The 27,029-nt window shown below is 49.6% G+C and overlaps 1 protein-coding gene across 1 annotated transcript in view; it reads right to left on the bottom strand.

Annotated features, from left to right (window-relative positions):
* PLCG2 (phospholipase C gamma 2) overlaps positions 1-2,189 on the bottom strand; it is a gene marked incomplete at its 3' end in the record, with an annotated part of 131,541 nt that extends 129,352 nt beyond the window's left edge. Inside the window, exon 1 of the mRNA XM_084257077.1 lies at positions 1,970-2,189. Within this exon, the coding sequence (XP_084113203.1) occupies positions 1,970-2,153 (184 nt within the window). The 5' untranslated portion in view covers positions 2,154-2,189. The remainder of the gene's footprint in view (positions 1-1,969) is intronic.
* Positions 2,190-27,029: the final 24,840 nt, after the last annotated feature.

The raw sequence follows: 27,029 nt of genomic DNA, 5'->3' as shown, positions 1-27,029 counted from the left end.
AGGATAAACACACATGTGTGCATGAAAGAATCATACAAAGACAGCCCTCTCACTCTGCTGGAGGGAATGAAAAATGGTGCCGCCACTTGGAAAATAGACCGGCAGTTCCACAAATGATTTAAAGGGGTTAAGCATATGCTCCAGCAATTACACTCCCAGGCCCATATGCAAAAGAAATGAAAACGCACCAAAGCCTGAACATGACAGCTCACAGCAGCACTATTCCCATCAGCATAAAGGCAGAAACCACCCATATGTCTGTCCATGGAGGAATGGGTAAACAAATAGTGGAATATTACCAGGCAGTAAAAAATAACAGAGCACTGCTACACACTATGACATGGATGAACCTGGAAAACAACCTAAGCTAAAGAAGCCAGACACAAAAGGTCATGTGATTTCACATATGGGCAATGTCCAGGGAAAATGACAGAGGAGGAAGGTAGATTAATGGTTGCTGAGGGAAGGAGGAGAACGGTTTGAGTAGCGGTGAGGCTAAAGGGGGGATTCTTTTTGAGGTGTTAAAAATGCTCTGCAATTAAGTGATAACGGCTATACATATATCTGTGAATATACTAAAAACCATCGCAGGGCCTCCCTGGTGGCATAGGGGTTAAGTCTCAGCCCTATTACACTACCGCTGCTACGGCCTGAGTTCAATCCCCGGCCAGGGAGCCGACCCACATGGCACAACAGACCTCTCCCGTCTCACCCACTGCTCCCCTTAGCAGTGTATTTCAGTCAGTCTGCCTGTTCCACTCCCCCTCTGTCTTTGGTGAATCCTCTCACCCCCCACACCTCTGGCTTACACCCCAGTTCTTCTATGCATAAATAAAATCTTTAAAAAAAAAAAAAAAAGCACTGCACAACTCATCTCCAGTGGGTAAAACACATGGTGTGTGAATGACATCTCAATAAAGCTGTGACCCACAAAAAGACAATGCAAGGAGAGTTGCTACAGCTAACAGGAAAAGACTGGAAACAGACCCAAATATTCACCCCTGGGGTCACACAGTCACTCTGCAGTCGGAAAGCTACATGGTCACAAAGGAATAAGGCAGATCAACGTGCTAATAAGAAACAACACCCAAGATAATAACTAAGTTAAAAATAAGAAATTCAGGCACAAAAGAATAGGTAGGGCAGTAGGTACCCAATTCATGTAAAAAACACAGAGCACGCGATATGTGCACAGAACACTCTGAGAAGACACCAGAAGTTGGTTATGAGCTTGCTTTGCCTCTGATACATGGGGTAGGGGACAAGGAAATAAGGACTTATTTATGAATTGTTTGATTTTTTCCCCCAAGTGTATACTTTCATTTTCCAATTAAAAGCTAGTTAAAATATTTTTAAAATACAAATTAAAGCAAGTCTCTGCAACTGACAATTGCTTAAGTCTCTCTACTCTGTTTAAAAAAAAAAGTCCTAAAAACTTTAGGAACTGAGTCAATTGCCCAATCTAAGGGGGCGGGGAAGGGAAGATGCCTCCAATTCATCTGAAAGCTACAGAACATTCCGTGGCTTGCTCTCTGCACAGAGAAGCTAGGGCAAAGGCTCCTTGCTCTATGGTTTACAGTAAAACTAAACAGGCATTTGGCTGTGAGTTTCTGCAATCTCTGGCCACTTCACCCTTAAGAGGGCAGATGCAAGACCAACAAGGGGAACCAAGTGACCCCTGGTGCTGTCAGGCAAGAGCACACCCCTGCCAGGCCAGGTGAGCCCTGCAAACATTTTCAAGTTGGCCCAAGCAGGTCTCTGAGACTTCCAGGGCTCTCCTGGCTGAACTTCCCCCCACCTGCTCGCAACCCCTTTGGTGACCCAGACCAGGCAGACACACTTTCATTTTCAGAAGAACAGCAGAAAATATCAAACAACCACTGCAGTTGCAGCTAAAGGCAGGAAGAGGGAAGGTCATAGGCCAGAGCGCCGCATGGCAGGCCATACCGCCTGGGCCACGGGTACTCACAGAAGCCCTCGATCTTGTCTGCCGTCTTGCTCCAGGCCACCTGCCGCGTCTCCATGATCACCTGGACCGTCCTCCGCTCCGAGCTGTACTTGCGGAAGCTGAACACGGTCATCACTGTCCCCAGCTCCAGGGCTCTCTTGATCTGACTCTTTTCGTATTCTGCAAGGTTGTCCACGTTCGCCATGGTGGTCACTGCTGGCCACTCCAGGGAGAAGGAAGGAGTGAGGAAATGGGAGGCTGGAAGGAAGAGAATCAGGTTGTAGTCAATTGAAAGTGATTTAGGTAGCGGGGTGTGGACGTCAGGAGCCAAAATCCTGCCTTTTGCCTGTGGGATGAGTTTCAGGAGAAGGATCTAGCAGATCCTTGGAGAGCTGAGGCAAGATATACAGAGGCTTAAATGGAAGGCAAAGTAAGGGAGGAACCCCGGGGCCTCAGAGACTCAACCGTTATCCCAGCTTTGAATAACCAAATCACCCCAGCCTGGCAGTGACCTCCGCACTCCCTCCCCACACTTTCCTATTTGAATAGCCAAAGCAGTCCAGACTGGCTTCCAACCCTTGCCCCCTGCACCAGCATCCTTTTCTATCCTGCCTGGATATTTCTAACCATCCTTTTACTTCCTGAGTTCAGTTGAGAATAGGAATAAAAAATAGGGCAAAAAGGATAGAGGGCATCTGGGCCCAGCTGCCTCAAGTGCAAATCCTGGTGTAGGTTCCTGCTGACATGTGCAGTCCTGAGCAGGCAGTAGGCCCTCTCTCTGCCTGCCTAACTTGTATTCTTTCTAAAATGGGGGCTGGGGGGGTCAGGAGGTGAGTTAGGAAGCCAGACACCAACTGTGCCTCTCACCCCACATGCAACCCCTCTCCAAATCCAACAGTGAATCCAGCACTCCAAGCCCCTCCCCTTCCCTGGGATCCCTAGGAACTTGGATTACTCTGATCAGCTGCTAACTGGTCTCCCTGCTCCAGCCCAGCCCCCTACAGTCAACTGTCATACCAATGGCCAGAGGGATGCTGCAGACAAGAGTGACACTGTCACTCCCTAGCCTGGCTCTGCAAGGCTCCGCATTCTGCCTCGGAAGCCCCCAAAGACACACCGCCCACCACCCACAGGGGGCTCAGGCGGAAGGCCGGCTCACTGCAGGCTTGACAGCAGGTCTCTCAAATCCCCTGGTTCATCCACATTTGTAAAGGGGAAGAAAATGAAAGACAAGAACTTCCAGGGTTCTTGCAAGGATTAAACCAAATAATTTATTTCGGGGTCCCTTAAAACAAAGATACAAAGTCACTGCTCCTCAGATTTTGGCCTCACTACTATTACCACCAATTAGTCTATGGAATTATTCTGTGTATCCTTCTTATGCCCCCCTCTCCTGCCAAATTCCTGTAGGCATGCACAGTTATGACTCTGCTAGTGCCCAAGACCAGAAAATGAGATGCAGGTGCTTGGCCAGGGCTGTCTGGGCCACCAGTCTGGCTCTGGAGAGCCTCCCGCAGCCTCCAGTCCAGTTGCCTCAGTGCTCTCATCTGAGTAATAAACTACCCTCCGGGGGCACTGTAAGGACTATGAGTTGCAAGGTATGATACACTCCATCCTGGCATCCAGTAGGGCCTCTGTAAATATGGATCAGCCAGGTAGCCATTGTGTGAATTCAGTGTCAGCTCTGTGCCAGGCCCCGAGCTGGGGACTGCATGCAAATAAGGGAGCACGGGGAGGGACAGAGACCTGCCCTTTACCTCCTCCATCGATATGGCACTGAAGCCAAGGGCCCCTGGCGGGTGTGCCACCAGCCGGAAATGCAGTCATGAATTACAACTGTGCTCTCAACATATGGAACCAGCCCAGGGAGTCCATGGCAGAGGCGAGCACACCAGTGGTCGGACGGCCCCAGGAGCTAAGAGCACAGCAGGAAGGTCCCTAAGGTCCCTAATCTCAGTCTGGGATGAGGCCCAAGCTTAGAGGGTTCAGAGAAAGTGTCTGGAGGAAGAGGGCATCCTGATCCAATCTTGAAAACAGACAAAGTCAAGGATGTAGTGCTCAGGCCAGACCTGGCTTAAGCAAAGGCCAGGTGGAGGACTAATCTGGCACACCAAGAACTGAGCCTGAGATGAGCCTCCTGCCTCATCAGCCCTACTGCAGGCCAGGGGGAGCAGAGGGGTGCCTGGGAGCACCTTTGTGCTGGTAAAGTATTTACCAGCTCTCCCTTGATGCCGACCCTTGCTCTATGTGGCCCATCTCATTTAACTCGATGAGAAACTCCAGAAGTGGTTTGGATCAGGATTGGATCCCTGGTCTGAATCCCATGCCACTGCTGCTTCACATTTGCTTTCTGGAATTCAGAAGCCCCTTGACCAAATTCCGCCAGATATTAACTAATTTGGCAGGCCCCACCCCTCCCAGAGAGGTCACACAGCTGGAAAGTGGCAGGAGCAGGAACTGGAGCAGATGCCAGCTCCCCAGCACTTTGCAATGCTTCTTAGAGATGCTGCCACCCCCAGACATGTGCCTCTGGAGTTCCCCAGGCCCAGGTCTCAAGGTCACGGGGTAACAGGCATCACTGGGAAACAGTCACTCCCTGCACCTCTCATTCAACTGGACAGCCAGGAGGCAGGAGCCTCAGTGCTTTCTGATGCTGGCTCTGGGACAACCCAGAACTTGACCTTCTGTGGATTCTAGTGACTTCCAGAGTTCAGAAGCCCAGTGAATTGTTTCAACCATAAACAAGATCCTCACAATCAACCCTCCAAAATCCAGTCAGCTCCCAGCTCGGGCTTCCAGACATCAACACTTCACCACCCCAGGCAAGGAGGTCTCTGAGGCACCTGGCCCAACGGCAGGGCGCGAGCCAACACAGGCAATTTCCATTTTGCTTCTGCTTTCGAAAAAAGGAAAGAACCAGTCTTGAAACCCCGTTTTCATTCCTGTTTCTCATCTTCCCTGGGTAACTCTGTAGAATGACAGTGGCACCAATACAAATGTGGCTGAGATTTAATAGAAGGTTTGGCCATTTCTACTTTTCATGCCCTTCTTGTTGAAATGAACTTCTGGGACACCGGGACGCAGCACCAGGAAGCAGGGGGATTTGCTGCTCCTTGGTGAATATTCCCCACACACGTGAGAGCCACACAGAATTTTATACAGACGCCCCCAAAACTATCCTCTGTTAAAATCCAGCACCGCGGCCTCCCTAAGAGATTACTGTTCCTCTTACAGCTAGGGGGACATTACTGCTGCATCTTACATCTACCCCACAGCAAGAGGGGGACACATATTTTCTTTGGAGGAACACGGCAGGTAGAGTGTGAGCTTGTCCCATGGGGAGGGTACAAGCATCTATTAAAACATAAAACATGTACAAGTTTTGACCCAGGAGTCAAATATGAGCAGAGAAAAAAAACACAACAATGTTCACGGAAACAACATTTGTAATAGAAAATCATAAAGAAAAAACAGAGTAAACAACTCAACTGCTCTTCAATGGTGGGGTGGGGGTACCTTAAAAAAATAGCGGAAGACACACAAAAGAACGCCCTTTGACTATTGAAAAGAATGTGAGGGATTTATAAGCAAACGGTCTGGAAAATCCATGAAGCACAAGGACAAAAATTCACAAACCAGTAAGTACAATATAATTACATTTTTTAAAAAGCTGGATGCTTGAAACAGCCAGGGAGGGTGGTGACTTGTAGAGGGTGGAAGAGGGTAAAGGCGATGACTTGACTTTTTGTGACTTTAGGTGGTGACATAAAGGATGAGCTTTTTTGGTTGTAGCTGTTCTTGCTGTTTTCTAAATTAAGAAGAGTTTTCTAGTGTTCTCAGTAATAATTTTCCAGCAATAGCAAAATGACTATTCATGGGGATCCCAGCTTTGCCTCTCTAGAGAGCTTTACAAGCTGGGGGGTAGGGGGAAGTAGCAGCAGCAGGGAAGCCCTCCGTGAGTGGTGACCCCTGCTGCATGCACAGCCACACACACTGTGGCAATTACAACAGCATTAACAAGGGCTCAGTGCAGAACCAGCGCTAACAACAATGGTCCCAGCTCCACAATTGGCCCTTTAACCAGGGGGTGAAGAGCTACCCCGGCACCATTTTCCATAGCTAGACCCCAATGCTCAGCACAGTCCTGGAATTTAGGCTTGAGTGGTCCCAAATCCAGGGGAAGAAACAGGCTCAGAGAGGTTCTTCAGCAGGCCCAGGGGACACAACTGGAAGTGAAATTCAAATTCATTTGACTGACACAAGGCCACCTGGCTCCCTGGCACCATGGCATCCCTCCCCACGACCCACCCCCCACCCCCAGCCAGACTTCATCCAGCACAAGATCTTAGTTGAAAAGAGGCCCTCACAGGCTGTGCCAGAATCCCAGTCCAAACGGGACACATCTTCCTCGCCAATTCCTCCTCTACGGGGATAATAATCTCCTTGGGATTCCAAAATAAACCCAGGGAAGTGCACCGACCTACACACATAATTATATACACAACGGAGGGCTGCGAGAGAAACTGGCTGCCAGAACCCCCTCCAAGTCGCTCCCCGGCAAGGGCTGCGCCCAGCGCGCTATCGCTCGCCATCCACCCACCCGCAGCCACCTGTGCAATACGGGGAAGTGCCGGGGGCCGGCCGGGCCGCCCCAAAGTCCGCCAGCCCTGGCACAGAAGTGGCCAAGACGCGCAGTTCGACCCCACGCAGGACGCCCGGGCCACCGCAGCCTGGAAGGCAGCGCTCACGCGACCCCCCAGCCGCCAGCCGCGCGCCTCCCCCTGGGCTTGCACCCAACGCTCGGAGCGCCCCGGCACCGACCCACGGGAGCGCCCCGGCACCGACCCACGGGAGCGCCCCGGCACCGACCCACGAGAGCGCCCCGGCACCGACCCACGGGAGCGCACCGGCCGCGGGTGAGGACGCGCCCTGCCGCCCCCTCCCGAGCCCGGGTACAGCGCACAGGGCCCCCAGACGGCGCGCCCCACCCCAGCCGCCTCGCCCGAGCGCAGGTCGCGCCCCCACACCCCCGGGCACAGATCACCGGCGCCGGTTCCCGGGCGCCCGCCTGCGTCCCCGCGCGCCCGAGCCACTCACCTGCCCGTGGCCCAGCCGCGGGTCCCGGCTCGGGGGTCCCCGCGCAGCCGCCCGCCGCCCAGGGTCCGGGCACTCCCTGAGGCGCACGCCCTCCGCCGCCCCGCTGCTACTTCTGCTTCGGCCGCGCGCGCCACGTGACTCCTCCAGGGCCGCCCCGCGCGCCCCGCCGGCCCCACCCCCGGCCTGGACGGCCCGGCGCTGAGCAGTAGCACCCCGAGCGCCGCGTCCGGTTTGGGGGGCGGGCCAGGACCGGGACCCGCCTCCCACCAGACGAGGGAGAAACTGGCAGGAGTGGAAGTGACTGGTCCTGGTCACTCGAGTAGAGAAGTTCCAGGTAGGCTAGTAGGATTTATGGAGTGCCTACTGTATACACTTGACTGTGCATTTAGTGTGCGCCTTATAATCCTCATCACCGGAGCCGGCCCTTAATTGAAATGGTCGCTGGGGCTGTGCAAGCGTCAGGCTACCTGGCGCTGTCTGGGAGATGCCAATTGAATAGCCTCAGTTTCCCTATCTGTCAAACAGCATCCAAATTGTGCCCGCCCCCAAAGTTGTCAAGAATGAAGGAATCATCTCCCATTTTCCCAATGAGGTTTTGTTTTTGTTTTTTTTTTTTTTCATCAGCAGCTTTAATATATCAACCTCTAAGCATATAGAAGACACAGGTGCCTAGTTATGGTGCTCAGGGCCCCTATACCCTAGTATTTAAGAGAAATATTGCTTTGTCCAGTGTCATGTTTCCTGAGGCAATTTTATTCAAATCTTTCTCCTTGGTCTTTGACCCGCGTCTTCACCAGGATTAGCGCTAACTCTTGAGTCACCTGCATGGCTGTCAGAGCCCATCAGTTTTATCCCCAGCTTGAATTCCAGAATTATTTTTTTTTTTTGGAACTATGAGTGCCCCTGTGACTGAAATTGTATCTGAAGCCACAGGACTCATTGGCTGACTCAAAAATCCAAGGATTCGTTTCTTTAGTTGCTCCCCTAGGGGTGGGGATGGGGCTGGGGAGGAGCAAGATTCCAGGGCTACTCAGCAGATGTCCCTCACCGCTCTTTTCCAAAGAGATCTTTGAAAGGCTTGTTATAACTGGGGATTGGGGGCATGGGGGAACTCCTCAGGAATCATGGCTGAACCTGGGGGGAGGCAGAAAGCCCCCTGTCACTCGTGAGCTGTTACAGGGTTCTGATCATTTTGGTCCATGGGTGGTGGAGGCAGGATTTGAACGCGGCTCTCTCTGCTGCCACAGCCCATAGGCACACGTCTCCATTGCCCATCCCAGCATTAACAGGAGGCAAGCAGGCCGGAGGAGTGAGTTTGTAACCACTCCACACAGGTTCACAAATGGGTCAGGAAGTGACCTCAAAGGGCGGAGGGAACATTCTTTTCCTTTTCATATAAAAAGAAAGAAGGGTTAAGATGGGACTTAAAATAACCTGAAAGAAAAGTCTTTCAGTCAGCATTGTCTTCACCTTTGACTCTGTGCCCCTCACCAGTCCCCAGGTAGGCACACATTTCCCCCGCCCCAGAACCCTCTTCAGTTCACTAAATATGGTACCTTGGCCCATGAGCCCACAGTGCCGCAGTTTCCCTCTCTGAAAAATGGGTGGGAATAACAGTACCTACCTCCAGGGTAACTAAGGATCAAATGAGACAATCGAGGTGAAGCAGGCATGCTAGCTCCACAACTGGGGCTGCTTTTCATACTGTTCTTTGGAGGAAGAAAGGGCCTCCAGGGGCAGAGGGAGTACGGTCTTGGAGAGCAGGGTTCAAGTCCCAGGTCTGTCATCTCTTTAGCTGTGTGATCTTCAGTGGGCCACTTCCCTACTCTGAATCTCCCAGTTTCCCCATCACGAGACCTACCTTCAGAATATCCAGAAGAGACACGTCTAAAGAGACAGGAAGGGCCTCCCTGGTGGCGCAGCATGAGTTCGATCCCCGGCCGGCCAGGGAGCTACCCACATGGCGCAGCAGACCTCTCCTGACTCGCCCGCTGCTCCCCTCAGCAGTGTATTTCAGTTCGTCTGCCTGTTCTGTTCCCCACTCTGTCTGGTGAGTTGTCTCACCCCCCACGCCTCTGGCCTGTACCCCAGCTCTTGTATACATAAATAAATAAATCGTTAAAAAAAATAAAGAGACAGGAAGCAAAGGACTGTTTGCCTAGGACTGGTGGGCATGGGGATATTGGAAGGTGATGACTGACGGGTTCAAGCTTTCTCGAGTCGTGAGAGGGTTACAGTATTGACTGTGATGATGGCTTGTTCTGTTGCCATTGAACTGTGGACTTTGGGTGGCTGAACCATGACAGAGCTCAGCCCAGCACAGCCTTTGCACGCTAACAGTGGCTTTTGCTAGTACTCATTACAGTGTCTTCCAAGCCTGGGCCTCATCTCCCTACTATCCAAGACACCAGCCATGCTGAGACCCTCCAGGCACCCCCAAGCCTTGTCCAACTCCCCCCTCCACCCCCACAGCCAAAAATGACCCAAAAAAAACCCCTAAGAGCTTTTGAGTTTTGTTTCCTTTCCCGACATTGTTCAGAGAAGTGCACGTCCCGTGGGGCAAGCTGAGTCCCAGCTGTGGGCTGGCAGGCCTCAAGGAGAGGAAGTACCACCCAGAAGGCCTCCCCGACCTTGGCAAGGCCAGGCCCTGCCTCGCAGCCCTCTGCTATTTGTTTTTTCAGCTTTATTGAGTGTAATTGACATTTGAAAAATCACACATGAGGAATAAACACCACTCAGAGTTTGCACATGTATCTGCACCATGTTAATACTTAAAACTCCCCTACCGTCAAGATAATAAAGACACAGTCACCTCCAAAAGTTTTTTGTGTCCCTTTGTTATTGCTGTCATTTTTGTGTCATTTGTGTGTATGTGTGTGATACAAATGCTTCTCAATCTGTTAAGAGGATAGAGAGCATGTTACGTATCCAATAGTGTGTTGTTACCCAGAGGCACAATCCTGCACCGCAGAGCTGTAGAACTCACTCATTCTGGAGGATACAATCTTTGTATTGAATCAACAGGTCCCCAGACCCCCATCACTCCACCCCCTCCCTGGAAACCATCCTTCTCGTGTTGGTTCTTTAACTGCGGCGATTTTAAATGCTTCCTCGGAATCAGACAGTATTTAGTATTTGTCCTTTTGTAACTGGCTATTGCTCTTGGCATAAGATCCTCCAGGTCTATTCATACTGCCTCAGATGGCAGGAATTCCTTCTTTTTGAAGGCTGAATGCTATTCCTCCGACTGCAAATAGCACATTTTCTTTATTCATTCATCTGTGATGAACATTTGGGTTGTTTCCACATCCCGGCTGTGTGAGTAATGTCGCAATGAGCATGGGAGTGCACATTCCTCTTGGACATCCTGTTTTCAATTCTTCCAGGGAATTGCCAGGTTTTATATGGCAGTTCTAGTTTTCATGTTTTGAGGAACTTCCGGGCTGTTTTTCATAGTGGCTTCACAAATTTCCATCCCCACCAGCAGTGCACAAGGGGTCCCTTCTCTCCACCAACTCGCTGACACTTGTTATCTTTTGTCAGAGGCACAGATGTGAGGTGGTGCCTCATTGTGGTTTTGATTTGCATTTCCCTGAGGATGAGTGAATTCAAGCACCTTTTCATAGGTCTGTTAGCCAGTGCATGTCTTCTTCAGAGAAATGTCTGTTCAAGTCCCTTGTCCATTTTCCAGTCAGGCTATTTACTGTTTTTACCACTGAGTGGTTGGAGTCTGCCCTTTAAACTGAGGCCTGCTTGGAAAGGCCTTGGGTCTTCTGGTTTCTTTGGGTTTCTCAAGCCCCAGGTTCTGCTAGGGCTTGTTTATTCATCCAACAAACACCTGTCCAGGAAGGGTCTCAGGGAGGTAGGGGAATCATCAAAGTCCTGCCCAGCGAGTATATAGTCTAGCTAGGGGGACGCATGAAGTTGGTTCCAGAGTAGACTAACCTGGTTTGAACCCCAGTTCTATACCTCGCTATGTGCGTGGCTCTGCATGGAACTCTCCTCTGTGAACCTCAGCTTCGGCATCACTGGACAGGGCTGCTGTGGAGGAGTGAGCCCACCAATGCATGGACACGTTCTGGCTCCTGCTACCTGCTCCATGGGACCCCACAGGCGACACCAGTCATTGTATTGTGGTAGATACAGGATGCACTGTTCCTGCTGTGCTGAGACCACTGTCTGATCAGGCTCTGAGCTTCATGTTCAGTCAAGAGAGATGGTTCAAAAGCATGAGCCACAGTGTGGAGGTGCACATGTGAATGCAGTCCAGAGAGACAGGCACACCAGGGTGAGCCCCAGCTTCCCCACTCACCTGGGTTAGATCCCAGAAAAGTGCCTCATATCTCTGAGTCCCAGTGTCCTGATCCACACTGCTGGGTTAGTGGCTGCTCTGCCACATGTCCCGCCCCACAGCTACAATCCCCAAAGGGTGGTGGGGGTATGGGGCAATGTGAAGTTGAAACCCATCAAGAGGATGAGGGTTCTCCCCACCTCTGCCACATTGGCAATCAGACCTGCCAAGGGAAGAAACCAGGAAGAGGAAACCTTCCCCCAACACCCCAGCACTATTCCCCTCCTCTGTTATTTACAGCATCGGGTCACAAGTCCCTGGTGCTCACAGATATAGGGTCACACAAATGGTGGATGATGGGGACAGGGTCAGCCTCCCCCAAATCATGTGTGGGGGCTGAGGGTATGTGACAAAACAGGGAAGTGGTGATCCAGGACAGGAGAAATGAGGCCTGGAGGGCACCCTGGGGTCCAGCAGCTGGTGCAGCCAGCACAGAGCATGAAAAGACCCAAGGATCTCCTTTGTTCCCACTAGAGGCCAAGCAGCCCTCTCACTTCATTCATTTATTCATTCAGCAAACATAGCCAGCCCTTATCAACTCCAGACCCTGTGTATTAGTGTCCTGGCCCATGTCACGAATTTTCAGAGTGACTTAAAACCACTGCCGTTTATTCACCCAGTGTTCTGAGGGCCAGAAGGTCAAATTCAAAGTGCTGACAATTGACAGTGGCTCAAAAGGAGCAGCTATGCCTGCCTCTCAGCTGGCTTCAGCTGCTGGCGATTTTGGGGGCTGCTATGCTCTATGTCTGCCTCCATCTTCACAAGACCCTCTTCCCTGCATCAGTGTCTCGAACCTCCCTCTCCTTTCTCTGACAAGGACACCAGTCACTGGAGTTAGGCCAGGACGATCTCAGCTGGAGAGCCTTCATTTCATTACATCTGCAAAGACTCTTATTTCCAGCTAAGGCCACATTCACGGGTTTTGGGGGTTTGGACTTAGATCTTTTAGGGCAGGTGACCTTCAACACATTGTCTATATCATCTCTTAGATAAAATGGGCAGAGTGTTTGCCGCTGGAGGAGGAGACAGGAGGAAGAGGGGTTACTACCACAGAATGGTGCCAGCAGTGTTAGAGAGCTAGACCCAGAGGCTGGAGGACTTCTCAGAGGAGGTGGCCTCAGAGCTGTGTTTTGAGGGATAGCAAAAGCTCTCTAAGAGCACCTGAGAGGGCAAAGCTTTGCTAGACCAAGACTGGTGGACAAAGGTGATCAGTTCCCATAGGCATCAACTGAGTGGCTCTGTGGAGGGGGCAGAAGGATGGATCTCAGGGTGGCAGGGGGCAGAGGCTGGTGGTGGCATGAGATGGAACTGCATCATGGCTGACACCAGCTGTGCAACTGAGCATGTTTTAAATGATAAACACACGCAAAATAACACAGATAATAAACCTGTTTCAAAAGCAAGATCATTAGAGGTCAGGAGAGTGTCACTTACCTGGAAAGGTGGTGATGGGACGCAAGCAGAAGGGCATCCTGGGGACACGGGTAGCTTCTGTTTCTTGATAGGGCATTGGCTACACCGGGGTGTTGCATCTGTGAAAATTTAGTGAACTGTACACTTATGTACTTTTCTCTGCTTTAAGCTATGAAGCTACAAAAACATCCAAATAAAAGACAGTTGGCTAAGAATTTAAAATCTTTGCAGCTCACCAAAATCAGTAACATTTATGGAAGGATCTGTGCACAGGCTCTCTACACAGGAACCCTTCATGGTATATATGCATTTAATCTTCATGACAAAGTTGGAAAGTTCAATTACTTTCTTGCCTATTTCACAGATGAGGAAACTGAGGCTCACGGTGTTCAAATCACAGAGGTGACCCATTCATTGGTGGCAAAGTTGGAATCTAAAGCCTGGTGACACCAAGATCTAAAGTTATTTCCATTCCCCTATCTCTCCTAGGGAATTGTCAGGGAGACATACCCAGAGATACTGGGCCTACTGAATCATAACCTCCAGGGTAGGGGCTGGGGAACCTGCATTTTAGAACCCACCACTCCACCCCATGATTCATTTACACCCTCTATTATGAACCAGTGCCTTCCGCTGAAACAACAGGGAAGAACAGGTAAAAGCAGTCTGGGTACTTTGGGCAGATATAGGAAGGTATCAACCATAAAAATAGGGAGATTTTGTTGAAGGCTCCATTCCAGGAAGACCACTTCATAATGAGTTATTGGGAAAGGTAGCACTGACTAATGTTCTGCCCTTGGGGTCTCAGACAAATTCTCCTTAAACACCAATGCATTTGATCACATACTCAGCATGCAAGAATCTACTAAGCAGCTGCCACTCTAGGCTATGAAGGTAAGGAGAGGGAAGATTCATTCCCTACCCAGAGGTTACAGCTGGTGGGAGGACCTGCATGTAAAAATACCATTACACACCTGTTAAAATAGCTAAACTATATAGCAGTACTATTTACACTAGCTAAGCTATGGAAACAACCCAAATGCCCAAAAATAGATGACTGGATCAAGATGATGTGGTCCATATACACCATGGAATATTATTCAGCAATCAAAAAAGATAAACACATGCAGTTTGCAACAACATGGATGGAGCTAGAAGGGATCATGCTCAGCAAAATAAGTCAGAAAAAAACAAGAAAAATACTGGATGGTCTCACTCATAGCAGGAATTTAAAAAACCTAAATAAGAGACCAGGAAAAAGATTAATTAATACAAAGTAAAAATCAAAATCAACAAGCAACTATAAACCAGAGACACACGGGGGGGGGGGCCGGGGGTGAAGGGGCAGGGAGAGGAAGGATTAGGGTCAAAATAAGGTGGGGTGCAATTATATGGGGAATATAACCAAAATGAAAATGCATACATTGTGCAAAAATGAAAAATAATGTAAGAATTATATGAAATAAAATATTTTTTTAAAAAATAGCTAAACTAAAAACCATGGACTATGCCCAGCACTGGAGAGCATGTGGCAGTAACGGGAAATGTGCAGCCTCTTTGGAAAACAACTGGGCAGTTTCTGAAAAAGTGAAACATATGCTTCTGGATGACCTAGCAAGTCCACGTGTAGGTATGTGCCCAAGAGAAAGGAACACAGATGTCCATGCAAGTGTCTTTCAGTTAGTGATAAGATGAATAAATATCCACACAGTGATAATATCCACTGCAGTGGTAAAAGGGAGCACACGCACACCTCTGAGACATTGCAGGTTCTGATCCAGCACCCCTCCCACCCCACTGCAATAACTTCACTATTGTAGTAAAGCGGTCACACAAATTTTGGGGTTTCCTGGCGCAAGTTATATTTATACTCTATTTAGTCTATGAAGTATGAAATAGCATGATATCTAAGAAATAATGTATATACCTTAATTAAAAGATATTTTATGGGCCTCCCTGGTGGCGCAGGGGTTAAAGACACAGTACTATTAAGTTATCAGCCACCATTGCAGAACAAGTACAATCCCTGGCCAGGGAGCTACCCACATGGCACAGCAGACCTCTCCTGTCTCCCCCGCTGCTCCCCTCAGCAGTGTATTTCAGTCAGTCTGCCTGTTCTGCTCCCCACTCTGTGTACCTCTGGCCCACACCCAGTTCTTTTATGCATAAATAAATCTTTAAAAAAAAGTTATTTTATTGCTGGATCACACTAGTCATCAGCAGAGAGACCCCTTGGGAGCAGGGCCCCTACAAGCCTTTCACTTGCACAATATTGGCAGGGTGCAATATCTGCGGGACACGATAAAGTGCTGCGACCTTGAACGAGGTATGCCTGTAAACGCGTGATGGCCTCCACGCCAGGGATGAAGCTCACATCAGTGTGCTAAGGGAGATGCCAGAATCAAAGGCTACAACAGTATGAGTACATCGATAAGACATTTTGGAAGAGGGCCTCCCCGGTGGCGCAGCAGTTGAGCGCTGGGTTGCGAAGCTGCCCACAGCCTCTGCAGCACTGGTTCGATCCCGGGCCACCGGGCGAGGGTCCCACGTGGCACGCAGACCTCTCCTGCTGCCCGCTGCTCCCCTTAGCAGTGTGCTTCGGTCCTTCTGCCTGTTCTGTTCCCCACTCTGGCTCTGGTGAATTCTCTCACCCTCCCGCGCTTCTGACTGTACCCAGTGCTTGTATGTATGTATGTATGTATGTATGTATGTATAAATAAATAAATAAATAAATAAATAAATAAATAAATAAATAAATAAATAAAAATAACTCTTTAAAAAAAAAAGACATTTTGAAAAAGCCAGAGCTATAAAAGCAGGGTTGGGGGTAGGCAGAAAGGCTGACTACAAAACAGGATAAGGGGATTTGGGGTAGTGGGGAGGTTGGAATTGTTTCCTATTTTGATTAGGGTAGAGATTACACAACTTGACTCATACGCTAAAAAGCACAGAACTGATTTAAATAAAATTCATCCTCTGTGTAAATCATGTCTTAAAAGAAAAAAAGATGGTTACAATACAGGGGTGAATCTGTATTATACAAGGGGGTGAGGAAGAAGCAACAGTTAATGCAGGTTCTGGGAAAGGCGAGGAAGGCTTCCTGCGGAGGTGGTGGTCTGGACGCTGAGTCCCATAAAAAGACCAGGGGTGTCAGCTGGACGGGGAGGAGAGAAGGCAGGGCTCCCATGGCCATGGTGGGAAGCGCATGAAGACGCCCTCTCTGGGGCGTGACTCAGTTGAGCTGGAGAGATGGGTGTGGGTGCTAGCAGGAGGGCAGGGCTGGGACCCGTCTGGTCTTGCCGAGGCTTTGGGACTTAACCTGCTGGGGAGCTTTGGGGCGCTGGGGAGCTATCAGAGATCTTAGAGAAGAGGTGGTCTCTGGAGAGATTTCTGTCTTAGAAAAATCATCTGTGAGCAGCAGGAGCTCAGGATGAGGGAACCGTGCTAGAAGCAGCAAGATGGTCAAGCTCTTTCCCTAGGCTTGTGCATTCTTGGCTGAGACATTCTGTCACTCAACAGTCACCAGCTGAACAATGCCTGTGCCAGGCATGGTGAAAGATACAAGAATGGGATTCAAGAACGCACACCCTCCTCCCCAAGACCGAAATCCCTACAGCTCTTACATCCAATGGAAAAGACCATCAACCAGAAACACGTGCACACGATCATTTCAGATGGGGTGAGCGCTTTTTTTTTTTTTTGGCAGAAGAACCTTTGTATTTTTTTAAATATTTCATTTTATATAATTCTTACATCACTTTCATCTTTGCACAATGTATGCATTTTCATTTTGGTTATATTCCCCATAAAATTGCATCTCCCCCTTATTTTGACTCTAGTTCTTCCTCTCCCCAACCCTCCCTCCTCCTTCCCCCCAAAGTGTGTCTCTGGTTTATAGTTGCTTATTGATTTTGATTATTACTTTGTATTGATTAGTCTTTTTCTTGGTCCCTTCTTTAGGTTTTCTAGATTCCTGCTATGAGTGAGACCATCCGGTATTTTTCTTTTTCTTTCTGGCTTATTTCGCTGAGCAGGATCCCTTCCAGCGCCATCCATGTTGCTGCAAATTGCATGTGCTTCTCTTTTTTGATTGCTGAGTAATATTCCATGGTGTATATGTACCACAGCACTTTGACTAAGCAGATGACTGCAGTGGGGGAGAAGGGGTATTTAAATGCGGCCTCCTGGAGGTGACTTCTGATTGGGATCTGCAGAGGGAGAGGGAGGAGTCAGCTAAGTGAGGGGGTGGAGAAGGAACTTCTCAGGCAGCAGGGGTGGCAAGTGCAAAAGCTCTGAGCTACTCCAGACTGAGTCCCTAGAAGAATCCCTGGAAGCCCTGGGCTGGGGGGCAGCTTGCAGCTTGCACTCCTGGGATCGCCACCCCAGCAGAGGAGGGCCAGAGTCTTTCCCTAGGAGCGACTGTGAGCCTGTCCTCCCAATTTTGGTGAATTACAGTGTACAGACAATGCCTGCACCACAGGCAGCTTTCAGCTGAGGCCATCAGGAACAGAGCCCTTGTGGACAAAATCACCCCAGCCCCAGGGAAAACAGGGGGACTTAGAACACATCTTGGAAGGCCAATCTGAATTTTCCAATTTGAAAAGTGAAAAATAAAACCAGAGCAAGCAAACACATGGTAGTGCCATGACTCATGGGTTACCCGAGTCCTCCCTGGCAGCAGAGCCGCCCCACCCAACTCTGTCCAGGTGCATCACCCCCTGGGCCACACAGCGTGCAGGGGACGTTCTTCCTGATGCTCAGCATCAGGTCTGAATTAAGCTGCCGACCAGCCACTGAGTCAGACCACCCAGTTGTACAGGGCCAAACTGTCCCGGACAGGGTGCATTCATTTCCTGTGGTTGTTGCAACCAGACCCCACAAGCTGGGAAGGTTAAAATGACAGCGATTTATTCCCAAGTCGTTCAGAGGCAGAAATCAAGCAGGGCTGTTTGTACCTGGAGGAAGAAGGAGAAACTGTCCCGACTTCTCTTCCAGCTTCAGATGGCCTTGCGGTCTCTTGCCTTAGAGACACATCAAGCCAATCTCTGCCTCTGGATACACACCCTTTTCCCTGAGTGTTTCTGTGTCCTCTCCTTTTATAAGGACACCGGTCACTGGATTTAGGGCTCACCCTAATCCAACCAGAACTCTTCTTAACATGATGACATGGACAAAAACCCTATTTCCAAATAAGGTAATATTTGAGTTTCAGAGGGACCATGAATTTGGGGTGGACACTATTCCATCTGGTACATGAGACAACAGACAAGGCAGGGAAATAGGCTTGTCATGGGCCTCAGAGAGAACTGGAATGGCCAGAGAACTTGGCTGTGACTGAAAAGTAAACTGTAAGTGGTGAGGGCGAGACCCCACGGCCCCAGGTGGTCACTGGGGCAACACCCTTCTTCCCCAGAGAGTGACTCTATTCAAACCTGTCTGAGGGTGGCAGTGTTTTCCAAAGACACCTGTCCATCCTTCCTGCTCATCCACATCAACCTTCTACTGCTGAGAGGTAGGATCTAGTTCCCCTCCTTAAACTGGGTGGAGCTTTGTCACTTTTTTATTATAACTATCACAACAGAATGTGGCAGAAGGGAAGATACGTGACAATATCTGCCTGGCTCAGGACATGTGGCCTGGGAACCCCAAGCTGACTTAAGACCTGACACTCTGAACTCACCGTGCTGGAGAGCCTGCAGAGAACAACCACACAGGGAAAGAGAGAGATACCCAGGGAGCCTTCACTGCTTGGACCCTCTCTGGTCAAGTCTTCCCAGCCCAGGCACTGGATATGAAAGTAGAGAAGTCACTGATATGGCCCCCATCCAAGTTAGCACACACCTACAACTGCACCAGAGACCCGGAGCCAGCTCTGCCCAGCCACCCCAATTTCTGTTTTTTTTTTTAAAGATTTATTTATTTATTCATACAAGCAGTGGGTACAGTCAAAAGCGCAGGAGGGTGACAGAATTCACCAGAGCCAGAGTGGGGAACAGAACAGGCAGACTGACGAAGTACACTGCTGAGGGGAGCAGTGGGCGACAGGAGAGGTCTGCGCGCCATGTGGGACCCTCACCCCGCGGCCGGGGATCAAACCAGCTGCGGGCAGCTTCGCAACCCAGCACTCAACCACTGCACCACCGGGGAGGCCCTACACCCCAATTTCTTGACCCATGCAAAGCATGGCCAAGATAATCAATGAGAACTGATTGGGAGATAATCAAAGAGAATTGTGGTTTTAAGCCACTAAGGTTTGGGATGACTTGTTACACAGCAACAGATGACCAGTGAAGGGGTTTGCTTTGCCCAGTGGAGCTAGCCTAGCAAGTCTGGGGCAGAGCAGAATTGTCCAGGGCCGTAGAAGAGAGGATGCCATCTAGAATGCTCCTTCTTTCTTCCCTGGGGCTTCCTCTTCAGCCTCTCCTTTAAATAAAATCCAAACAAGTGTTGTTTAAAAGTCCCTTGGCAGGGACACTATATCATCAGCCTGCCTAATGGGGGAGTGTCATATGGCACCCCTGGACAGGCTGGGACATCTGTCAGGAAGTCCTGTTCTACTTTCTCTACCTGGCTGATTCTGCTTCACCCTCTAGGACTTGGCTTACTAATTAGAGGGGAAGCAACTATGTCTACATTTGCCATCTCTCTGAAATACATGAAGATTCAAATGGCTAATGACTGGGGAGAGACATTAATGGGCGGCAACTTAATAAAATGAATACAGCAGAATATTCATGGAGTCACAGGTGGTAGTTATATGGATGCATGCTGTACAATTTGTTCAGCTTTTTGAGTGTTTCTACATGTTCACAATAAAACATTAGTAGAATAATAAAAGCCATCAATGACACAGCAAACATGATGGGCTGGTTATGGTTTTAGTCCTCAACATCTGCTCATTCATTCAATCACCAGCTCAACCCCATAAGGGAAGGTCTATTATTGTCACTATTTTATTAATGAGGAAGCTCGGCAAGGCCTACGGTCACAGGCTGGTGAGGGACAAAGGTGGGACAGGATCCAGGCAGACAGTCCCAAGGCTGCGTCCACTTAACCATTACCACACATCCTTTCTCACTCTTGTCCTGCTTTTATATTTAGGTGAATTGGAGTTTTATGATTATGGAGCCTTTGTATTGAAGTATTACATAGCAGTGAGCTTCTATTCTCCTACTCCTACTGTCCAGAATACCCCATCCCTTATGAGGCCACACCTTGCCAGGTTGAACTCTGGGGCCCATCAGTCAAGTATACCAGCATCAGAAGCCAGAATGGGCAAGGCGAGTGTCAGAGGGCACACAGCTGGTAAAGCTGTGGCAGAGACAGCGGCAGCCAGAGGGAGCAGGGCAGAGTATGCAGCCTCCCCAGAGAACCACTATTTTATAAGCCCAGTCCTGGCAGGGCAGCTGCACTGGTATCCTCTGCAAGTGGGTTTGCTTTGTTTCTGTCCATGTAGATTCCAGACCTGGATCTCAGTCCTCCAGGGAAGTCTGTAATCCACCAACATCCTTTCATATCCTTATTTTCACTAATGGGGAAAGGGTTTCTTCTCTGCACCTACAACTGGTGGAAACATTGTATCTCCAGGTGACTCTATAAAGAAAACTAGGTCCAATTGAAAAACTGCAAAGGAATTGTTGACAACCCTTGGCTGGGTGAATAATACCCTATAGAACAGGGGGAAGGACACAACCTATGAAACTATCCACAGCCACTGCAGCATGAGTTCAATCCCTGACCAGGGAGCTACCCACGTGGCGCAGCAGACCTCTCCTGACTCGCCCGCTGCTCCCCTCGGCAGTGTATTTCAGTCCATCTGCCTGTTCTGCTCCTGACTCTGTCTCTGGTGAATCCTCTCACACATCCCCAACACACCTCTGGACTATACCCCAGTTCTTGTATGCATAAATAAATAAATCTTTGAAAAAAAAAAAAAGAACAAAAAGTTGATGTATCCATGTCTGTATGTCAAGAAATATCCAAAAAAATCAGAGTAGCTGTGACTAGAGAGGAGTCTGGGTGGCTGGAACAAGGCAGAAGGAGACTTATTCTAAACCTGGAGAATTCTGTACCTGTGCAAGTATTATCTGCCAAAAATAAACACATAACTGAACCAAGGAGGGGGGGTGGAAAGGACACATGATTGAATACTAATTACAGTGGTCTCTGGGTGATTCCTTCTCCACCTCTTTATGCATTTCTGTATATCTCAAATATCTTAGCATGAGGAGACATGCTTTTATAATTAAATGATATAATAAAGAAGGGCCTCCTTAGTGGCATATGGGTTAAGTCTCAGCGCTCACACTGCTATGGCCTGAGTTTGATCCCCGGCCAGCGAGCTGACCTACATATGGTGCAGCAGAACTTTCCTGTCTCACCTGCTGCTCCCCTCAGTGGTGTTCTTCACCACCAAACCCACCTGTTCTGCTTACCACTCTGTCTCTGGTGAATCCTCTCACCTCCTGCACCTCTGGCCTACACCCCAGTTCTTCTACGCAAAACAAACAAAGACACAATGAAGAAGAGCTGGAGCCCACAGGATAGGAGGGAAATCATCTATCTGAGATGAGACGTAATCTCGAATCTATAAAGAAGTCTTATGACTCAATCATAAAAACACAAATAATCTAACTTAAAAATGGAGGGGGATTCATATAAACACTACTCTAAAGAAAACACACAGTGGTTGATAAGCCCAGGAGAAGATGCTGGCCATCCTCAGCCTCCTGGAGACATGCAAACTGAAATCACAGGAGACACCACCTCACGCCCCCTGGAACAGTTACTAGAGAAAATCACCCAACAGGGCCGACAAGAACATAGAGAAATCAGAGCCTGCAGACAGTGCTGGTGGGAATGGAGATCAGGGCAGCTGCTTTGACAAACAGCCCAGCAGTTCTTCAAAAAGTTAAACATAGAGTGACTATATGACTCAGCAATTCCACCCCCAGGTGTGCACCCCAGAATGGAAAACACATGTCTGCACAGACACTGGGACGTGAATGGCCATTATTCATAATGGCCACAAGGTGGAAAGAACCCAGGTGTCCCTCAGCTGACAGATGGATAAACAACATGTGGGCCACCCCTACCAGGGAGCAAGGCCAGCAGCGAGAAGGGTCTGACGGCTGACGTACACTGAACACAGGCGAACTTTGAAACAGCACCCTAAGTGCAAGAAGCCAGTCCGAAGAGACAACCGCACGTATGCTTCCACTCACATAAAAAGTGATTCCACAGAGACGAAGCAAATGTGTGACTGAAGGTAACTGGGGAGAGAGGAAGCGGGAAATGACTGCTCAGAGGGCATGGGGTTTCTGTTTGGGGTGATGACAGGGTTCTAAAGTGGGTGGCGGTGATGGCTTCACAACCACGCTACACTGCACTGCGCCCTTTGAGTGAGTGGGTGGTCTGGCGTGTGAATTCTCTCTCAATAATGCTGTTTTTAAACTGTTGGTTTTAAAAAAAAAAAAAAAACAAAGGAAAATGTCTGTGCAACCATCCTAGGCCGGGAAGGTTCACCACTGATCTGGGCAGATGGAAAAAAGAATCTTGGAGCCTTAGATAATTTTGCTAGGCCTTCAATGCTGAAGCAGGAGAAGGGCTGCACAGACAGGGGAGCAGGGGGACAGAAAGACCAAAAGACTGAAGAGTCACTGAGATTCGTGGTCTCTTTATACTGTTAGGTGCCCCTAGTCACGGAGCTGATATACTGTTGTGCGTCCGAGGCCCACCTGTTGTTTGCTGGGCATCCGAAAGGGGGAAACATAACTGAGACATTTCAAGGTTCCCCGCTGCCTGTTGTTTGGAAAGTAGAAAAAGAGCCTGAATGAACTCATTTTCCTTACAATGTCAAACAATGGCTTCCTTCTCTGAGGGATTGTCTTTGATTTTTGGTTTGGCTGATTGGGACAAATGTTTGGTGAATAAATCGGTGGATAGATGCGCAGGATGGCCGGTTGGTTGGCTAGATGGATGGGTGCGTGGATGATGAATGCAAAAAGATAAATGACTGGAGAGAGGTGGATGGGTGGATGGACGGATGAGTGGGTGGGTGGATGGACAGACAGATGGGACTTTCAATTTGAGTCCCCTAGAGCTTTCTTTTTTCATTGACTCATCCCAAAGTCAAGGAGATGCAATTACTTCCACATGATTTTTTTTTTAAGCCCTGTTTCAGGAGGATTCAGGCCCAGGAAAATATGCATGCACAAAAGATGGGCGGTCACTAGACTTCCTACCCCACTGTCTCTTCTGCACCCAAAGGAGCAGCCAATGGAAATGGCTGGGATCGCTGACGTGGTTTCAGAAAACATGTATAGCTTGGGCTTCCGTTCTGGGCTCTCGAATCAGATAACACTTGGGAAAAAAACGCCAAGGAGGCCACCTACAGCAGTGGGATGACCAAGATAGCACTGCTTCAACATATGTAGGTTCAGATGTCGCCCCCTTGCTTGGGGGAGCGCACCCGACCTCTCCACACTCCCGGTGAAAACTCCTCATGAGCCTGACTCTAATGTTAAGGAAAGGTTTAAGGGGGACCTGGGACCTTTATTCTTTCCCCCACCTACCTCTGCGCAGCCACTCCCTGGCCTATAGCATATGGCAAGGTCACCTGCACAGACTCCAGCTTCAGACAGCCTGGGCTGAAGTCCAGGCTCAGGTCCTCCACTGTGTGGCCTTGAACAAATTGCTTACCCTCTCTGGGCCTCAATTTCCTCATCTGTAAAACGGGGATGATACTAGCAGCTGCCTTACGAAGGTATGTGAGCATAAAGGAGCTAGTCCTGTAAGTCACTGATGTCGGTAGCAGGCACATGACTCTTGTGAATGTGACCACACATTAGCACTACTCTGCACAGGCCTGTGGGAAAAGCAGACAGCCACCTGGCCCTCCTGGGAAATGTTGCCCATCTTTGGGGGCCTCCCCAACTGTCCCTGAGATTGATATCCTATTCTGTGCCCTGCTGGTATAATGATGGCTCTGCCACTTTCCTTTGGTGCCACCTGATCCAACCTTTGAAACCCAGTCTGCCATTGACGAAGCCCACCTTACCTCCCCGAAGTGCTGTCACCTTCTCTGGTCTCCATGGAAACTGACTGGCCAGGAGTCAGGCACAGACTGGGAGGGGCTGGGGGCATGGCTACACCCTTACCTAGGAGCCGCAGTGGAGGACTTGGTGGGTCAGCCTTGTCCTGATGGTCTGGAGCTCCACATAGAGGCAGATCTGATGTAAGCGAGGGTGTCTCTCATGCTTCCGCAGAGGCGGCTTGAGGGCTGTGGACAAGTACTTCAGTTAGAGACCAGGTTAGGGTTGGTGGCCGTGGACAGTGACCTCTATGCTTGGCCCCGTGGCACTGTCCTGCTTGCTAAGGCAGACCACAGCTTTCCTTTCATCTGCCCCCCAACCCAATTGTAAGGCAAGGGAGGATTCCCAGCCTCTAGCAGATCAGAAAACAGGGGCTCAGAGAAGTTAGGCAATTTGCCTAAGGACACACAGCTGGCTTTTTTTTTTTAAGATTTTTTTTTAAGATTTATTTATTTATACAAGAACTGGGGTACAGTCAGAGGTGCAGGAGGGTGAGAGAATTCACCAGAGACAGAGCGGGGAGCAGAACAGGCAGACAGATAGAAAACATTGCTGAGGGGAACAGCGGGTGAGGCAGGAGAGGTCTGCCACACCATGTGGGTTTCTCCCTGGGCAGCCTGGAATTGAACCCACACCGCAGAGGCTGCAAACGGCTTCACAGGGCGGCGCTCAACCCGCTGCGCCACCTGGGAGGTCCACACAGCTGGCTTTTCCTCTGCCTCCATGTGGCTCACTTTGCTGTTCCCAGGGTGATGTCCTCTGTGGAGGTCACTACTGTTTTTTTTTTTTTCTTAAAGATTTATTTATTTATGCATACAAGAACTGTGGTGTAGGCCAGAGGTGGGGGTGGAGGGTGAGAGGATTCATCAGAGACAGAGTAGGGAGCAGAACAGGCAGATTCACTGAAATACACTGCTGAGGGGAGCAGCGGGCGAGACAGAAGAGGTCTGCTGTGCCATGTGGGTAGCTGCCTGGCCAGGGATTGAATTCATGCTGCAGTGGCTGGTGAGAGCTTGATAGTGCTTGATAGTGCGTGATAGTGCTGAGACTATGTGCCACCAGGGAAGGCCCTGGAGGTCACCACGATTGCTCTAGTCTGGACAAGCCAGAGTCCCAGAGCAGACACCTCAAGCTGCAGGACCTAGGACATGGTAGGTACTCAGCACATACTTTTAAAAACAAAGTCCTCCCTTTTTTCTGTGACAATTATTTTTATAATAACTTGTAAAAAAAATAAGTTGATAACTTATTTTTGAACAGGTACAATGTACCAGGCATTTTCTACACTTAATTCTTACTCTCCAGAGCATATGCTATAGAATACCCAGGACTCAGTGTCCCTTTGGGGACCTCTGCAAATATTTAAGACAGGCTGTTTTGACAGTGCTGTGGCACCAGTGTCAGGAGGAAGCCCCATGAGTGAGCTCAATCAGATGCAAAAATCCATCCACTAAAGCCAGCACTGATGCCTACTCCTTATCTCATCCTTGACGCTGATAAACTGTGAAGCACTCTGCTTTGTCAGTCTCCAAATCACTAGCCATCCAGCTCGGTAGGGGGGTTGAAAGAAACAGAGAAAACACATTTGGAAAGTAAAGGAGGGTGGGAAATGAAAGGAATGGGGGTGGGTGGGTGGGTGGGGAACCACAGAGGCTTCTCGCTCCTCCTGTCACAGGAGTGACAAACCTAGAACTAGGTCCCCTGAATCCGGGTTCCCTGGATCAACCCCCAGCATGGTCCCCAAAGATCAAAGTCTTCAGCCTTCCAGGTAGAGGTTGATCTTCCTCCTGGAATTATCCCCGTGAGCAGAAACGGATCCTGAGGGCAGGGTTGTAAAGGGGACCCCACAGACGAAGCAAGCCAGCCAGGAGGTGCCCTCAACCAGCGGAGCCTCCCCTGAGATGGGGCTGTCCTGGCCTCAGCCATGGAGCCCTAGCTGTTGTCCCTGGGACAGGGTAGCGGCTCTCTCTGCAGCCACTGTGTCTCCAGCCACTTCTCAAGATGAAAGCAGCCAGCTCCCAGCTTTGTTCTCCTGGGCCCCGAGTGCCTCTTGGTGGCCCTATAATCATGGCTGCGGCCTGTGTTGGTCCATCCTCCCAGCTCCCCTCATGTCCTCCCAAAACTCAAGAACCGGACACTGGCATCGAGAATGGCACGCTCAAGGTCAAAGGTGAGAAGAAAGGGCTTCTCTTAGCCTGTGCCCACACCACTGTGCTGGTTAGCGTCCTCCGTCTCCCCTCTGCGTGCTGCCAAAGCCCGAGGGTGCTGGTTTCATTGTGCTAAAATATACATAACATAAAATGAACCGCTGTAAACATTTTAAAATGTGCATTAAGTGCATTCACATCACTTTGCAACACTCTGTGCCATCCACCTCCACAACACTTCATCTTCCCAGATGCAAACTCTGTTCACATGACACCACAAAATCCGACTGCTCCCCGGCCCCCACTTTCTACACTCCGCGTCTGTGAATCTGACTACTCCACATGCCCACTCTAAGTGGAATCATGTGGTGTTTGTCTTTTCATCATGGACTTATTTCAATTAGCCTCATGTCTGCAATGTTCATCCATGCATAGCCCCGTGTCAGAATTTTCTTCCTTTCTCTGGTTGAATAGCATTTCATTACACACACACCCCCATGTCGTGCTTATCCATTTTTCCATCACTGGACACTTGGGGTCACCTCTGCTCTTCAGCGGTTGAGAGTGATGCCACCGTGGACAGGGCTACGTGGGTATCGGTTGTGGCCCCTACTCTATGCTCCCTAGAGTGGAAATGCTGGGTCATGGGGTAGTTCTGTCTGACTGCTTGAGGAACCACCCAAAGTCCTAGGGTTTTCAGGAGGCCCCTGCCATTGGCGGGGGGAGTGCTAGGAGGTGCACTGTAGACAGGGAGGTATGAACTCAGAAGCTAGACATTGTGGGTTTAAATCCTGGCTCAGCCACATCCTGCGGTGTGACCTTGGGCAAGTCACTCACCTGCTCTGTGCTTTTGCTTCATCAGTTGTAACTTAGGATGCGAACAGTACCCTCCTGGTGGGCCTGGGGCCACAGCGGGCCTCAGCTATGTTAACAGAGAGGATGTCTGAACTTAAGAGTGGAGCCTGCAATATAGGAGGGTT

The sequence above is a fragment of the Talpa europaea genome (genome assembly GCF_964194135.1).
Source record: "Talpa europaea genome assembly, chromosome: 16".
NCBI classification, from domain to species: Eukaryota; Metazoa; Chordata; class Mammalia; order Eulipotyphla; family Talpidae; genus Talpa; species Talpa europaea.
The sequence above is the reverse complement of the archived record's forward strand: the minus strand, read 5'-3'. Positions and strand labels throughout refer to the sequence as shown.